This window comes from Pectinophora gossypiella, chromosome 3 (genome assembly GCF_024362695.1).
Source record: "Pectinophora gossypiella chromosome 3, ilPecGoss1.1, whole genome shotgun sequence".
Lineage (NCBI taxonomy): Eukaryota > Metazoa > Arthropoda > Insecta > Lepidoptera > Gelechiidae > Pectinophora > Pectinophora gossypiella.
This window is the reverse complement of record NC_065406.1, coordinates 597,068-614,445: the sequence shown is the minus strand read 5'-3', so window position 1 is coordinate 614,445 and position 17,378 is coordinate 597,068. Positions and strand designations below refer to the sequence as shown.

The 17,378-nt window shown below is 37.7% G+C and overlaps 2 protein-coding genes across 3 annotated transcripts in view; one reads left to right on the top strand and one right to left on the bottom strand.

Annotated features, from left to right (window-relative positions):
- The window catches only part of LOC126382221 (ecdysone-induced protein 74EF), a 275,974-nt gene that overhangs the window by 46,628 nt on the left and 211,968 nt on the right, over nt 1-17,378 (top strand). For both annotated transcript variants that reach the window (XM_050032002.1, XM_050032001.1), the window contains exon 2: nt 10,618-10,708. The gene's annotated coding sequence lies outside the window, so the exon portion shown is untranslated. The remainder of the gene's footprint in view (nt 1-10,617; nt 10,709-17,378) is intronic.
- LOC126382242 (U7 snRNA-associated Sm-like protein LSm11) overlaps nt 7,097-17,378 on the bottom strand; it is a 51,578-nt gene continuing 41,296 nt past the window's right edge. Inside the window, exons 3-4 of the mRNA XM_050032049.1 lie at nt 9,351-9,498; nt 7,097-7,311 (exon numbers count right to left, since the gene is read on the bottom strand). Coding sequence (XP_049888006.1) covers nt 7,154-7,311; nt 9,351-9,498 — 306 coding nt within the window. The 3' untranslated portion in view covers nt 7,097-7,153. The remainder of the gene's footprint in view (nt 7,312-9,350; nt 9,499-17,378) is intronic.

Below are 17,378 nucleotides of genomic sequence, written 5' to 3'. Positions count from 1 at the left end.
ATAAATTATAAAAAAAAACCATGAAAATTATTAGAAAACCGTGAAGTGTGAGTACTCAGTTCGTCTTGCGATATCTCCATTTGGGAATAAAACAAGTTGCCATCTGCTAATCTGGGGGGTTAAGAAGGCCACAATAAATCAATTCACCTAAAAAAGCAATATTGCTATTGGACATTTGTTGACATTACGCACTTCGTGTCTTATTAATTAAACAGTATCCAAGACTATAACGTATAATTATCGCATATAACATCACATCAATAAACGCCAATCGATAGTTGATTCACCGTTGGGAAATTCACGCCACATTAAAAGAATTACAAGTCACAGTTCAGAATCAGAAGTAAATAGCTTGATCGCAAACGTAAGACACATAAGGCTAACTGGTGGACAAGGTGACACTTCCTGGTGGTTGTATGTGCCCAATGCCATCTACTATTCTTTGCCCAACCTTGGTCGTCTGAACTCTTGTCGTATGCACTACATTAAAAAACAAGTTTGTCGATATGTAGGTAAGTTACCTACCTACTGCTCGGTTCGTAAGTTTTATATAGGATTTTTTTATATAAAGAAATTCTTCCAACTGGTCTATCACGGCATCTCAGATCATAACACAATTCGATTCAATTTTAATTTCATTTATTCAATTAATTATTCATTTTATTTATTTCATTTTTCATTTATTTATTTATTTAATTTACATTTATTTATTATTTCATTTCATTATTTTTAATTTTTTTACAATATAACATAGCACCACGCTTGTATCCCCGAAGGGCTAGGCAGAGGTGTATAGTATGCACACTCACTCCTCACCAGCTGTGTTTAAGCTCTATATTATAATACGAAGCGAGACTATTACCATTAACCGGACACAATATAAACCGCGTGACATAAATTATCTATAAGTAATCCAAACATGGATTCAAACTCAAAGTCTAGTTCAGTGGTTTAGAGCCCAACCCGGGATTCAAAGTCCCCTTCGATGTAAGCCATGCATTCTCCGAACAGGGCTGTAACGGATTCCCAGATCGTGGATCTCAAGAAAGCGTTTACTCCCAAGAAAGAACTACTTACTGATATTTTTTCCGCCTCTGAATAGTAACTGTCAGTACTCAGAGGCGGAGGACAGGAGTCCTAGTATGGCTTTGTAATAGACTACTCTGGGCGCCATCCCACTTACGTCAGACAGAGTACTGCGGGGCGGAAGGCAAGAGGGAAACCACTGCCCTATTTTCCCTAAAAAAGCAGCAGGGAAAATGCTACACCGACAAGAGCGTGGCTCTTAAATTGATGATGAGTTCCTTTAATCAGTAGTTATCACTGGGGTAAATAAAAAAACTTGAAATCTTTAACCGTGTTTAAACTGCAGTTCCGCGGTGCACCCAGCGCATCGGTGCATCGTCCGTGTTGCGCAATAGTACTATTTATACTCTCTGACTAACGCGCGCATCCTAAGAGAAAGTTCGCGTTTTTAATAGCCGTCTTCTAATAAAATAGAATATTTATTTTTATTCCTTGCACAATATTTTATTCTAAATAACATATAGGATTTTATGGTTATTTCTTAATATTTTGATTCTTAAAATAAAATGTGGAACTATTTGTATAAATCGTATTATTTATTCGTAGGTATATAAATGTCTTCTCGTTTGCCAAAGAATTTGTTGGTAGCTAAGCTTAGTAATTCCCTTATTATAAATAAGTTTAAATAAATCCCATTTTTATATTTTCAGTTTTAGAATTTAATTAAGACTAATAAATTCTGATTTTTATAATAATATAATTATAAGTTATGAATCACTTTTTTAACGAAATGTTATTTTTGTTTCAGGTATGTACAACTTCTGGCGTAATATTTTATCTCTGTACTTACCTGCGGCAAACATCAGTAAGTAGTAACCGGGACCAACGGCTTAACGTGCCTTCCGAAGCACGGATCATCTTCTTTTTGGACAATCAGGTGATCAGCCTGTAACGTCCTAACGAAACTAGGGATCACAAAACGATTATTGTGATATGTCCCCACCGGGATTCGAACCCCGGACCTCCGGATCGTGAGCCCAACACTCAACCACTGGACTACGGAGGCAGTTAACCAGCTACTCCGTATCCTTTCGCAACCTTAGCTCCGAAACAATGCGCATCTGACCCTGAGGCCGGACACAATACGCAAACACAAGGGCCGCAATCGCTAATGAGTCGTAATGATGATGATGATCCAATCAATCAGAGATGATTGGTTGCGTGGTGAGGGTTGCGGGGTATAACGTGATGGGTGGCAATGGGTTGATGAGTAAAATTACAAACCTAACATGAGACCTGTATCCCCGAAAGGGTAAGCAGAGGCACTCTTCTATCTTCTATCGTGTGGATTGTGAGGTAGATTACCAACCCCATCAACCCTGGTGTCAGGGTTATTACTAAGCCGCCATAGGCCCCTGACATGACTCATGTACCTAACTACATACTTACATCAGTAAGTAATAACCGGGACCAACGGCTTAACGTGCCTTCTGAAGCACGGACCATCTTACTTTTTGGACAATGAGGTGATCAGCCTGTAATGTCCTAACCAAATCACAAAGTGATTTTTGTGATTTGTCCCCACCGGGATTCGAAAACGGGACCTCCGGATCGTGAGCATAACGCTCAACCACTGGACCACGGAGGCCGTAGGCAGAGGTGTACAGGGTATACCACGGAATAGAAGGAAAAAGTTGGAAGGGCCAGTGAGCGCGAAACGCGCGCCATACGAGTATGAGCAAATAGTTCATAAGTACTTACTCTAACTTTGCTCTCCAATCGTCCACCAGCTTTACGACCCACGGAGCTCCGAGATTGTATATTTAAAGGTCGTCTTGTGCATTATAACCTGCAGAGGAAACATCAAATATCGACTATGATAGTCGATATTTTATGCAAGGAGATTTATCACAGGAAAGCTAGAAACCTAAGTATGTTATGCTATTTATCAAAAATACGTTTGTATGTACACACACACACACACACATACACACACACACTCATCAGTAAACTGTAATTGGTAATTAATTTATTTGCTTATTGATTTCTTTTCTTATTATTATTGTTTTCTTTTCTTTTTTTCACTCCTTTCTTTGCTGCGGTTGGAACCGAAAATACCAGTTAAAATGTAATACATATATGTAAGAGGTGGATACTCCTGACACAGGTAAATTAATTTGCCTACTAGGAGATCCCAATTTACTGTAATTATGTTTATTTGGTTTAAGCAATAAATATTTTTTCATTTTTTCATTTTTCATGTAGTATTTTACAAAAAGTAAAGATAAAATGGCAGCCTATCACATAAAATATACCATTGTCGGTAAAGTAGCTATGGAATTTGAGAAGCAAGTATTAAGGTGTCCACTTTAAAACATATCATCAAAGGAAAACGTAATTTCGTGGCACAATCACTGACATCCTAAAGACTCTAAGGAGTTCTTCTAAAAGAACACTCTTTTCCGAACCGTGTTCTACATACCAATACATTAATTTAAGTATGTAAATAGTATAATTTCGTTCCCTCAAACTTTAATTAAAAAAAAAGACTTTATTCCAAGTAACCATTGACTCAGACGAGTATGCGTTAGTAAATGACTTATTTCTAATTTTCTTCCTTTCTTTTTTTTTCCTTTTTTTTTAATGTTATGGCTGAATATAAAGTGCAATATCGGTTGTAGAGTGTCTTTACATGCCGTCGCTTGTAACAAGATGCGCCGCGAACACTTTTTCACAGAGATTGGTTGTCTATCTGTTATACAAGGTCTATGGACGCAATGGTTTATTTCCAGCGTTGTTCCTTCACCTTTTGTTTCAACACTGTTTAATGATGATTGATGACTCTTGCATATTGAACTGGTCAAATTGTGGTCTTAAAAGTTCAACAGTGAAGGTTCGATACCGGGAGACCTTCCGGGTGGACAGAATCTTTCTTGACATTTTTAAAATGCGTAATATAGTTTTAATTATACTTGTTTACAAATAAGGGATTTTGTCCACTGATTCGCATGCGCAAAATCTTGTAAATGTCTATATTTATTTGTCGGTTGCACAAACGAGACGAAAATACACACTAGTGATTAATGAATACATTATTTCCAAGATTGAACCACGTTAAAGAGCCAGTTCATTTAGAAAATTTGAAGAATCCGCTAAGAATTTACATTCATTTACCAACCAAAGAAGCCCAATAAAATGGTATCCAAGCCAAAAATCATTGCAGAAACACTGACCGAAAATATGCGAAAAAAGTCTTAAAAATTCGTATTTCGAATGCGATGGCGTGAAAGAACGCGGCACGGGAAAATTACAAGCCGACGACGATTCTGGAAACAATTTTGATTGCTGTTAAAAATACGGATTGGCGTTGCGCGTCCATCGTGTAGTTAGTTTAAAATGTGCATTGAGATTGGTTATTAGAGCGGTGATGTATGTTTGAGTGGGTTTTATTCCACGTGAGTTTTTGCGGTGTGTGGAGAATAGCGGCGAGGTCGACGGACGGCCGGGTGCGGTCATTGCGTGCGACGCCCTGGGAGAAAATGGGAAAACTATTGTGGTGAACAATGCGTAGGCTATAACCCGCGCTTCCGTGTATAGGGTCCAATGGTAAACAATAAATAGCACGTATCAGTAAGGGCTCTGGTATGTACGGCTAGGAGTTGGATTATATTGCAAATTGCGTACTTAACTGTATATTGTTATGAGATCGTAACAAGTACTAGAGTGCTCGAGTTAAGAACTTACGATATTATTGCGTTTTGAAATAGAAAACTGGGATTGGACTAGAATTTAATTTATACCTGTGTTATTTCGATCCTTTTTGTCTGTGTTCCTACAAAATATGTCTTTCTGCAAATCTATTCAGTCCGCTTTTCGTATAACTAACGCATATTCTCGAAGGCATTCCTTGGTAGAAGCACAGACTGTCATAAAAAAGTGAAAATCAAATAAAATACAATGCATCCTACTATGCTGTTACAGTTTACCAGAGCATCAAACACAGATCCAACAGTTTACTTCTGACCTCTCCGACATGCCAAAGATAACCAGCCATGGCCCCTACAGTCTAATGCTAGACCAAAACAAAATGTGCAACCTAACGCTTAGATCAAAGACAAGTACTTCCTACACGACAGTACACACACACCTTGTAGAGTGATATGGGATCTATTTTAGTACATTTCGGTGGTGGTGTATGTGAGACAATGGCCGGAGCAACGCCCTCTGGCGGCGGTCCAGAGCACCGACGGAGCTTAGGTCGACCGGGTGGGCGGTAGACACCTCTCAATCACACGGGATTCCTAATTTGAAACTGTTTACTTTTTAAATGTCACTGCGTTTAACATTTGTTTTTTTTTGTTTTCCTCGAAGGGTAAGGCAAAGGGAACTATGCCCATACAGCCATGTCTGACGTATTTTTTTTCTTGATGATTAATGAAATGATGAAAGGTGATGATGATGAAACCTAAGCCCCCACCCTCGGAGTAGACTCCTACTGCGAACCCCAAACGAATTAACTCAAAAGTCCGCATAAAGTTTTGAGTTATGAAGCGGCTTCCTGGCACGAAGCGAAAATAGGCAGATGCACTTTGTTCATTGAATACTCCAATATAATAACACTCGCGAATGTCTTCCGACTAACTTAATGCGATCATTAACCACAAAACACCACTTCGTATTAATTATTTAGATTACTCAACGAAGAAAGCAACTGTCCCAACGTTTCCCGCCAAAAAGCCGTTTAACATTTGTTAGTTCTAAGGAGCTACTAAGGGTTCATATAGGTTGTTTAAATATAGGAAATGGTTGTCCTACTAAGTGCCATCGCAACATGAAATTTTCGTGGTAAATATATGGGGTCATCAACCCGTAGGCAAGTACTTCAATCTTCCGAAGAAGCAAAAATAGAAGAGTTCAAAATTAATGAATGTTAACACGTCCAGAAATGACTATTTAAATGCAGAAAACTCGAGGAATTAATTTTGGTTAGCAAGATTCTTGTGAACCAAATCAAACACCTTATAAACATTATTTTATGTGGAGGGTTAAAAGGCCACGTCAAAGCAATTCATCTAAAAAGCAATATTGCTATTTGACATTTGCGCATATAAAAGTAAGTGCGCAATGCAAACAAATGTCAAACAGCGATATTGCGTTTCTACGTAGATAGATTGCTTTGATGTGGCCTTTTTAACCCTACTGTACTCTAATTGGCCAAATAAAAGAAGAAAGTCCTTTTGGAGTCTCTCCACCCACTGCTGGGTATAGGCCTCCTCTCTTGAAGTACCCAGCAAAGAGTATTTATATCTATGTACACAACCTTGACCATACGTTACTCAGGGCCAGGGATACACCTTGGCAAGACACTTCGATATAATAGCAAAACAATACCTACTAATTAATTTTAAATACCACCTTACATTGTAACCCCATTGTTCAGGTTTCCCACCACTGGAGAGTGGAGTTTTATGAAAATTTAAACCCAAACAGCCATTGTAAGAGTATATTTTTATTTGGCGACGACAATTCTGTGAAAATGGCGTGTGACTACCGAAAATCGTGAATGGTGTTATGTTATTTTCAACTTTATGAATTAACTTTTAAATTATAATTATTTACGATAAAAACACTATTGTTGTGTAAACTGCTTTTACTATTTGTTCAAGCAATAAACAGAATATGAGGTTTTAATGTGTGTAATTAACTTGAATTTAACAGCTACTCTGATAAAAGTGACAAATAAAAAAATCTTTTTAACTATTACATAGTATATTTGTAACCAATTTACAAACGTTTCTCCTTACATAAAGCTTAAAACTACATAAATTTTGAAGCTCAAAGGAGCTATAAGTACAGTCTTAAATCTATAAGTAACATATCTGTCTATCTTTCGATTACGTAAAAGTATGAAAAGTATCAAAAGCAATACAACAGAAATAGTGAAACTGTAATAAATAAAAAATATCACCAATTTAAATAATTAAATATTAAATAATAATATTTATATAATAATAAATATTATTATAATAAATAAATAATAAATATATTATTTTGTTTATGTAAATTGGTGATATTTTTTCAATCCGAAGCAAAAAAAGTACCAGGCTGGCATAACTATAAAGAAGCATCATCGCTCCACGACATTGATTAGTACAACATGTTCTCCACGAACAAATATCTGCGGAATGTGTCTTGTGCACTCCCACCAGCCCTTCCCGAGGGGCTTTTCTGTCACCACTGGTACTGGAGATATTGCTGCTGCTGTGCCTTTGGGCACTGGTGTACCTGTTGGGGCAATTGAAGAGAGATTAGTGACTGCTTAGCCAGGAATGCTTGGGAATAACAGTCTAGGAACTAATATTAATACCACACACAGTTGCCTTGATCATAACGGCGATACGGCTCACCTATCACGTTGGTCTAACAGAAGGTTCGATGAGGTGTGGGTACTTAGTCACGATGGATGTACCTCTGACTACCCCAATTGGGCTATAGTCGTGAGCTTATGTCGTTGTTAAATTACTGAAATTGTATTATAACATTGTTTGAGAACGTCTAGGGCCCTGTGCCGAGGTTTTTCTTGCAGCTATTTTTCCTCGGCTATACGTCGTATAAGGAGGTGAAGGAATTGGTCTTTGATAGACAGGAATAGAGAATGCTACACCGACAAGAGCGTGGCTCTTAAATTAGTGATGATACAGGAAAGCTGCATTAGTTTTAGACGGATGAGACGTTCGACATAAAACATACTAATAATTAAAGCATATAATAACGGGTTCTTACCGTGTTTAAATGAGGAGATGAGACTCCCGATATTTCGACACTGTTGCAAGTGCCATGATCACGGGATGACTGATGAGATTGGAGTGGAGTAGGTAGATCCACAATCCCGTTATTATGTGCTTTAATTATAATCGCGTAAACTTAAAAAATGTATAAACATACTAATACATAAAAGTTAACGATTCAAAGTTAACCGTGTTGCCAACTGAATAAAGACCCATTAAAGGTAACCTCATACACCTGCTAAAACATGTGAACAGTTAATAACCGTTTAAGAATGGCTAGCTTCTTATTAAATGAGTTGCTAAAACAAACTATCAAAGCCATAAATACAAAAAGAGCAGATCTACTTTTCTCAGGTCAAACTCAAAATTACATGATTCAAAAGAAAAAGATAAAAACCGCCTATATACATACTCCATCACGTAAATCTATTGCGGGTAAAGGTAACAGACCTAAGTTTACAAAAATTCTTTACCTAAATTGACGCGAGAAAGAATCGGCGCAAGTTGGCAATTCCATTCTCAAACACGTGTCCGTATGCATAAGAATAGTCACAAACCAGACACTTGTTTTCGTGATGTATTCGTCTACTTTATATTTACTTCACAATATCTGTCCGCTGTGACTGTGAGTGACGTGATCTCGAGATGTCAGCTGCTTCGAGACTTTCTTTTGTTAAGAATATTTAGATTTTTTTTCTTGGTTTGATTGCCTTTGACTGAGCGCCGAAATAAGCGAATCGACGTTCGAATAATTTCATCTTTAAAGCTATGAAATTACCTACAACCCTATGTTGTGTTCCATACATACATAACATCACGCCTATTTCCCGATGGAGTAGACAGAGGCCACGGAATTCCACTTATGACGATCCTGACACACCACCTTCGCTTTCTCCATTCTCATCAAAGACTTCATGCATCATGTTTTGTGTTCCGATTGATCAGTAAACAATGACAGATTCTAAACCGAAACAACTCTAAACTTTATACTATGTATGTAAGGTACAGGTGATACGGTTTCTTTCTGTTTCTCTTCTTTATTAATAGATCTAACAGCTAATGGCCCCGATTCCTGCAGACACATCCTAATTTTATTTTAAGTTATACCTGTCATTTTCTTACCCGGCGAAAAGGAAAGGGACGGATGGCTGACAACTGTTAATTTTAAAATGAATGAATAACCCGGGCGAATAAAATAGGCATCTCGCTCATATGCATATGCGGGTTATTAGCCAATATAAAATTTTGGAAGGGCTTTTTTCTGCCTAAAATTGACTACCTGACCTGTTGATTACCCGTCCCTTTCTTTTTCAGCGAATAAGAAAATGACAGGTTAAACTTAAAATAAAATTACATACTGCGTACTGTAATCAGCACCATTGGATAAGTAAAATTACCGAAATTAAGTCACTTAATTGACTTTGGTGATGTTAATGTATACAAAAATCACCTAAAAATACGCCACAAATCCGTTCGATCGATGCTATTTTTTCACGTTATTCACTTGTACCTTCGAAAAAAGTAAAAGGTACAGACCTAATCCTGGGGGAATTTTCCTCTTCTTCGGCCCCTTGCGTTTCCAAGTCTCCAGAACATCACATAAAGCCAGGTTCCATTGCTTATCAAACGCTATGAGAGTTGCGTGGAGGTCCCCTCTTATTCCTCTTTCATTTCGAGTTATTACCTGAAACAAAGAAAAGCAATTAGAGAGGAATCATTTTTAGCATACAGAAATCGGAAAAAGTCGTTTGCGCAGGATTTATTATAATGCTCAAGTGTGCGCGCCTACACAGGAGCACTCTCTCGTCCCAATCTCTATATTCCCAGTGAAACGGAACTAACATACATAACATAACAAATGGAATTCCATAGTCTCTATATAATATATTTAACACGATATCCGAAGTCCACGCGAACGAATATGCGACCAGGGGGGGTGCGCATATAGAAGTAAGTGCGCAATGCAAACAAATGTCAAATAGCAATATTGCTTTTTTAGATGAATTGCTTCGATGTAGCCTTTTTAACCCCCCAGAACTCGAGTAAGAAGTAATATCAACCTCTCTATGTTTTTTTAATTACGTACCACATACTTTATAACGTAAGAACCGCCTGCAACAAAGGCAGCTGTAAATATAGAATAAGTGGCACAAAGAAACAGTCCCAACTTTTACAATGCAAATTTTTCATCAGTTTCCTTGAAGTAGTTTGTTTCTTTGAAGTAGGACGCGCGACGCAGTTGATGAATAATAGCTTCTATGCTGAACCAAAAAACAAAGAAGGCAGTCTACTACTCATCTCCCCCGTCATTTCGTAAAAACCGTTAGATGCATCCTTTATCACACGTATCATGAGCTGATTAGTATTCAGAAATCAAATTCAAATTCAAAAATATCTTTATTCAGTAGGTAACATAGTTACACTTTGAAACATAACGAACGAAGCTGCAAGAAAAATCTCGAGGACGAGGTTTATCTTGCAGCTTCTTTTCCCCGGCTATACAGGTTGTGAGAAGCTGCAGTAGTTTTAGGCGGATGAGACGGAAGTAACTATGTTACCTACTGATAAAGGATATATTTTTAATTTTGATGAGTTGGAGAAAGCAATTAATTTAAAAAAGCAATACCAAAATTAAGTGCGGAATGTCAATTACAATATTGCTTTTTTTAGATGATTTGCTTTGATGTGGCCTTTTTAACCCCCCTGGTCAGAGTGGCAAGTATCCTGATAAGTAGTGGCTCTGCTTACGCCATTTGGAATACGGGCGTGAGTTTATATTGATGAGTAAATGTTTTTGTTGCAGGTTGGCGGCGACTAGTGGAGCTGTGTCACCATATGTGTTCAATACAAACTCTGCCTTCCAGCATATCGGTATACGTACTGCAGGGCTACTGGTAAGTAGGATAAAACCTCTATTTAAAAAAAAAGTTAGATAAGTTGTAATGTTTTATATAAAGTGAAGGAAAGTAAATGGATTAAAAGTGAGAAGTAGGTTTTACTCGAATTTATTCCTCATAAAGCCAATAGGTGATACAGAAGTAAAATAAGTATAAATCGGTACATACATACATACATACATAAACTCACGCCTATTTCCCACCGGGGTAAGCAGAGACTATAGAATTCCATTTGCTTCGATCCTGATACACTTCTCTTGCTTCCTCCACATTCATCAATCGCTTCATACACGCACGCCGGTTCAGAGTAGATCGTATTGAACCTTTTCTAAGGACATCTCCAATTTGGTCATCATAAGTCCTAAATCGGTATTTGAACTTTTTAAATCCTAAGGGTACATTTCGGGGATTCAAGGCCACTGGTCATTCGTTAAGCATTTAAAATAAGAAAAGGTGTAGTAGTAAAGTAATAAAAGCTTCCCCAGCTCGATAATGATCATAATTCCATTCACATGCAATGTTTTTTAAACCAAAATGGCCGTCTGTAAACTGTGGAACACTAAGAGTAATCACATACGCTTATGTACTTGTTTAAATTCGGTCGTGTACTAGGTTCAAGGCAAATTATGAAATTCTGATTTTACTAAATAAAGACAGGTCTAAAACTAACTAAAAAAATTAATCAAGAAAAACGTAAATCCGACATTTCATCACGTTTTTCTACGACGTCACAGTGTGCTTTTTCATACTTTATAGTAAGTTCGTGTTTTGTCGTTTTGTAAAAGTAACTGATTTGACTAGTTCGAAACTATCCTATTATAACATCGCTAAAATGACATAAAGAACATGTCAAAAGATCTTCCTTCAGAAGTAAACAGTAAAATAAAGGAGAATTGTTTTGTTTCTTAAGAAGTGTTATGTAATTTAAAAATACATTAGTAGAAGACGCAACAGAAAATTATGCATTCACATCTGTCACTTGGTTTCGTATAATATTACCAGCATTTAAATCTTCACTGAAATTGTACCACGCGGTCATGCCACCATGACTTTTCCTTTCAATCAAACCTTGTAACCTCAAAAAGCCTCAGCGAACTTGTTTAAAAAATCACGGTCCAAATATGGCTGGCTTTGTCTTCCGGGTGGAAAGTTGCAGGCGCAAGGCCAACTTATTCGGCTGAGGGCACTGGCTCGACCTTACGTCACTGGTATTGTGACCTTGAGGCACTGCTTTTGGCCTGGTGTGACCTTGACGCAGGCTATACATGATTTGGGCGGACTGTATAATGTGAACTGCATTGTTGTTATGCGTTTGGTTGATGGCTATTATATTAGATCAACTGATTTTGCTGAGGTCTTTTTAACTAATCTGTTAAGGCCATGGTATACTGTTTGCTGATAACCTTTCCAGAACGAATTCGATAGATACTGACATCAGTCATTTATCTAGCAGATGGGAAATCAAATAATTAACAGTAAGTCTTCTTTCTTCTTATCGTGTGGGTTGTGAGGTGGAATACCAGCCTCATCAACCCTGGTGTGAGGGTTATGATTTGAGCCTTAGCGGCTCGGTAACGATTACTCAATTACATCAGTAAGTAGTAACCGGGACCAACTGATCAGCCTGTAATTTTCTAACCAAACTAGGGATCACAAAGTGATTTTTGTGATATTTCCCCACCGGGATTCGAACCCGAGGTCTCCGGATCGTGAGTCCAACGCTCAACCACTGGACCATGGAGGCTGTTAACAGTAAGTGGTGAATTATGGTCCAAGCCTTATACTTCAGAATCACGTGATTTGGTTCATTCGTGCAGTTGAGTCATAACAATTTATGGAAAAAAACACCACGAGTCACCGTGGGTTTTAGATCCAGTACGGTTACGAGCATTAATATGTAACTTTTGGTACCATGTCACATTAACTTTTTTGACAAATTGAACTATAAGTCTTACTAAATGTCACGGAACGGCCTCCGTGGTCCAGCGGAGGCCCCGGGTTCGAATCCCGGTGGGGACATATCACAAAAATCACTTTGTGATCCCTAGTTTGGTTAGGACATTACAGGCTGATCACCTGATTGTCCGAAAGTAAGATGATCCGTGCTTCGGAAGGCACGTTAAGGTGTTGGTCCCGGTTACTACTTACTGGTGTAAGTATGTAGTCGTTACATGAGCCATGTCAGGGGTCTTTGCCGGCTCAATAATAACCCTGACACCAGGATTGATGAGGCTGGTATTCCACCTCACAATTCACACGATAAGAAGAAGAACTAAATGTTTCGTTTACATGAATGTTAGTGCGACAAAGTCCTAAAGTTATATTGCTCATGACTGTACAATCTGAATCTTTCCAGAATGTTTGTAATAACAGATTATTCTATTATCAATCTCGATTTAGGGCTCTATGATTGCGATTAATGGGAGCAATTGTTTAATCGGTACAATCATCTTTGTCTAGAGCTAAACGGTTACTGTGATTTTAGAATCTTTGAGGATAATTGTCAGAAAGTTTACTATCTTTAACATTAACCGTCACATAAACATTTTTCCAGATTCCGTTAACAAACTTCGCATTAGTCACCTTGAATCACACAAGGAAATGCTTTTCTAAGAATTAGCAAAACATTATCACACGTGTTAAGAAGGCAAGGGATGTAAGGATCAATCAAACTAGGGATCACAAGGTCATTTTTGTGATATGTCCCCACCAGGATTCGAACCCGGGGTCTTCGGATCGTGAGTCCAACGCTCAACCACTGGACCACGGAGGCCGTTAATCCGTTCCAGACCGTTTCCTTGACATCATATTTATTATTGCAACGCTAAGGACGCTAATCTCCCATTAGATCCTTGCTCTCCACAATTACCGTTACGTGGGCGGCATCACCTGCATCACGGCAATTGTCGCTGCAGGTATGATTGCTAAATTGCCCCGTTGCCGCGTCAACGCTCTTCCGACAACGCGTTCCCACGTCTGATGCGCTTCATTGTGGATAAAGGTCCGAGTAAATGGCGCATGTGCGTTGAGTTGAACACAAGAATTCGCCAGAGATGGGACAATGTGAAAGAAAGATTGTCCTTCACTATTTGTATGTCTTCTGAGTTGAACACGGGAATATGTCGCACGCAGTATAAAATAGAAACACTGCCAATCTGTTACATTTTTGCTGCTCCACTGCCGGTGGGAGTGACTGCGTGGTGAAGTATGCTCTACACCCACTCCGGTCGATTGAGGGGAGCTTCGGTACCCAACGATGGGACATATATAAGCTGTTTATATGAATATTTTTACGGTATGACTCTTTCAGAGTGGTCACTTCAGATATAATTTTACTAAGTAGAACGTCAGTGTTTGACTTTGAGTGTACATTTGTTAGATAAGCCATTAAATTCGTAGTAACTCCTAGTAATTTACCCTTGAAACTGACAAGAAATAAACATTGAAAGAAATATTGCACACCGACCTGACGTTACTGACTTTTAAAAATATTAGATGTCCTCAAATATCAAGTTGGGTTTTTTTCCATGATCACTAAACAAAAATTTCACAAATATGAGGCCTACGCCCAGCGGCGGGACTTATATTAACTGTTTATATTTTGTTTATGTATTTTATCGAAAATTTAGATGAGTAATATTACATTTTTGCTCGCTTTAATTTATATTTTCACCGAATTTGCATATTCGGTGAAATGTAAATGCAATCCTTGTCTTTCAGCTCCTAACTTCTATCTACTCAGTCTGTATCCACCCACTGCTGGGTATGGGCCTTCTCACTTTCACGCCATCCTTTCCGGTCCTGTGCAAGTCTAATCCACTTCCCCTCGGCATACCTCACAATGTCATCTGACGTAGGGTGACTTGATATCCAAACTCCAAAGTTACCAACTTCATAAACCAGTTTGAATCGTTCTAAATTTCGATCAATGGACTTGTAGATATCTGATCCAATTTGTCCATTTCCAATATCGACGAGCAGATAGAAGCAATGACCATGACCATCAGTGGGTACGTTGGTGATTTTCCTGTGATTAGATACGGCAGAAATAGTGTGGTTACGTAATGAAATGTACTGGACGACGCCCAAGCCCATCGCCCTTCGCCTTGGCTCGGCTACTGTAGCTACAACACTATCATTGTGCATGAAGCTATTTTTATTTCAATCTGTCATACATTAGTTACCAGTTTTCTTCCTGTTGTGGGCTTGATGTATCATCAAATTGGTATTTATGATGATTTTGAGTTTATTTTGCTCATTTGTGAGTCATTTTGTGTAGCTAAGGCAAATGGAAAATTATTTTCAAATTATTCTACTGTAAGCTTTATTTAATCAACGTATTTTTTCTTACTTTGTAAAGACAATATTTTCAAGAATCACAATAAATATAATTTTAGTAAATAAACTTAGGAAAAGAAAGCTTTTAGAGTCTAGAGTTTGTGAATTAGATTGTCTAGAATTACGGAGGTAAAAAGCCAATGCCCAACTTTTAAGAGAATACTAGTACCTACAGCTCAACTCACTTTTGCATAAATTCAAGATGAGTTGTTTGTGAGCTCTCTTTATTATTTACATAATTTATATTTTCGTCTTTTTATGTTTTCTGTTGAACCTTGATTACACTACACAGGTTTTAAAAAACATAAGCCGAAATTTGTGATGAAATATACATGAAACAAAAAACAAAAAAAGTCTTTTGTCGGGATTTGAAATATCCTTTCACGTCATTGCTTATGTTTTAAACAAGACATCCAAAATAGCCCACGAGATTGCCTTACCATGCGTAACCGCCTTCCAATCCTGTTTAGCATTTCCACAAGCATTCGATTCAACCTCGAGCATTAATACGAGCCATTACGTTGTATTACAAAGAGCATCATAACAATCTATTACCATCCGAACGGAAGGAAAAGCGTTTCGTAACGTTGCGTCTAAGGTCGGTCGGACCGTGAGGCGCAAGGCAAAGGCTACAAACGTCAGGACACCTGATTGGTCAATAATGAGCGTCGATTCATGCTAAATGACATTTCAGCTGGCTCAAGACATGATTGATGTCACGTACCCTGTTTCGTTCGAAAAAAGTTGAGTTATGTCCGATATAAATTATAATTTTCAAGATTTCTTAATCAACGCCAATTTTATTAAACGTCCTTTATGGGAACTTATATATCAAGAGCATTTTAAGACACATGACCCAAGCAAGACTGAAAATTATACTGATGCCATTAAAAAAAGGGAAAAGATCTATAACGTAACGATACAACGTGTACAAGGCGTACAAGACTTGCTGCATAAAATGTGACAAAGTATAAATAAACGTTATAATTGTAAATAAAAACGCATGTAAAGAGCTCAATATGTCTATGCGTCTATCGGCGCACGTCCCCGGCTGCGCGCCAAGTGAAAGTGCACAAAATATGCGCCGCATGCGCAACTTAGACATTTCTCTTTGATTCCCATTTTAGCGGTATTGTTGAGAAAGGACAAAAGTAAAGAGATGCATTAGAAATCTTCACTTCGTCTTCCACATTCTCATTTTCTATTAGCACCTGCATTCTATATGTTATGAACGATTATTTAACATTAATAAGAACGTACAATTTATCATTATTATAGTAATTAATTGCATCTGGTGGCTACCAGGTTCAAGGATCTTTGTAGTCAACGATTGACATTTGTGTGAGAAAATTAATCTCAACTGAACTATCACGCAACGTAACTCATATTGAAAAGGACAGCATAGACCTAAAAAACTACAGAAATAACAAGATAATTTTATAATACTCCAAAAATGTCACATTCGACCTTCCTTAGGAGATAAAAATCAAGTTTAAAACGCAAAACAATGATTTGCATTCGTCTTGAACTTTGATATAAATTCCGAGTGACATAATAACAACGGTACAGTCAAGGATTTCGTCGTGAACTGTTTTGGACAAGGCTGAAATTTATGGTTGATTGGAAAATTTACATTTTCCAAACATACAGCAGATAGTGGTATACAAACAAATCTAATTAAAACACATAATAACGGGTTCTTACCGCGTTTAAATGGGGAAATGAGACTCCCGGGAGTCTCATATCCCCATTTAAACGTTACGATACGTTTACGTTATTATGTGTTTTAATTATGATAATAACCGCGTAAACTTAAAACAATGTATAAATAAATCTAAATATACTAGTTTATAGACAGCATCAATAAAAGGTTTTGGCATCTGCCTTTGACAAGAAACTCGATAAACCAAAATGAGAATCTATTAAAGCGATTATAATTTTTTCCAATGGTTTATTTTGAGATCCTTGACATCTAATTTCCAATTGAGTAACACCAACACATTCATATCATGCAATTGTTTAATCTAAAGGACTGCTTTACATCAAGAATACAGATGGACACATATAAAAAGTCTACGAAAGGCTTAATGTTTTGTAAACGAGCCTTACTAATAATCAATGACGAATCAGCTGCCTTCGATAAAACAATGTCAGCTGCGCGTCCAAAAAAGGTACGTTGGTATAATACCAGCAGTTAAGACCATATTGTCTTCCAAATTGGAGGCCACAGCCAAATTTGACTATCATGACCGTTGACCGGAGAAAGTAAATACAATCGGCCTTGAGGAGGCCGTTTCTCCTGCACAAGAGGCTACTCCTACAAAGCTCC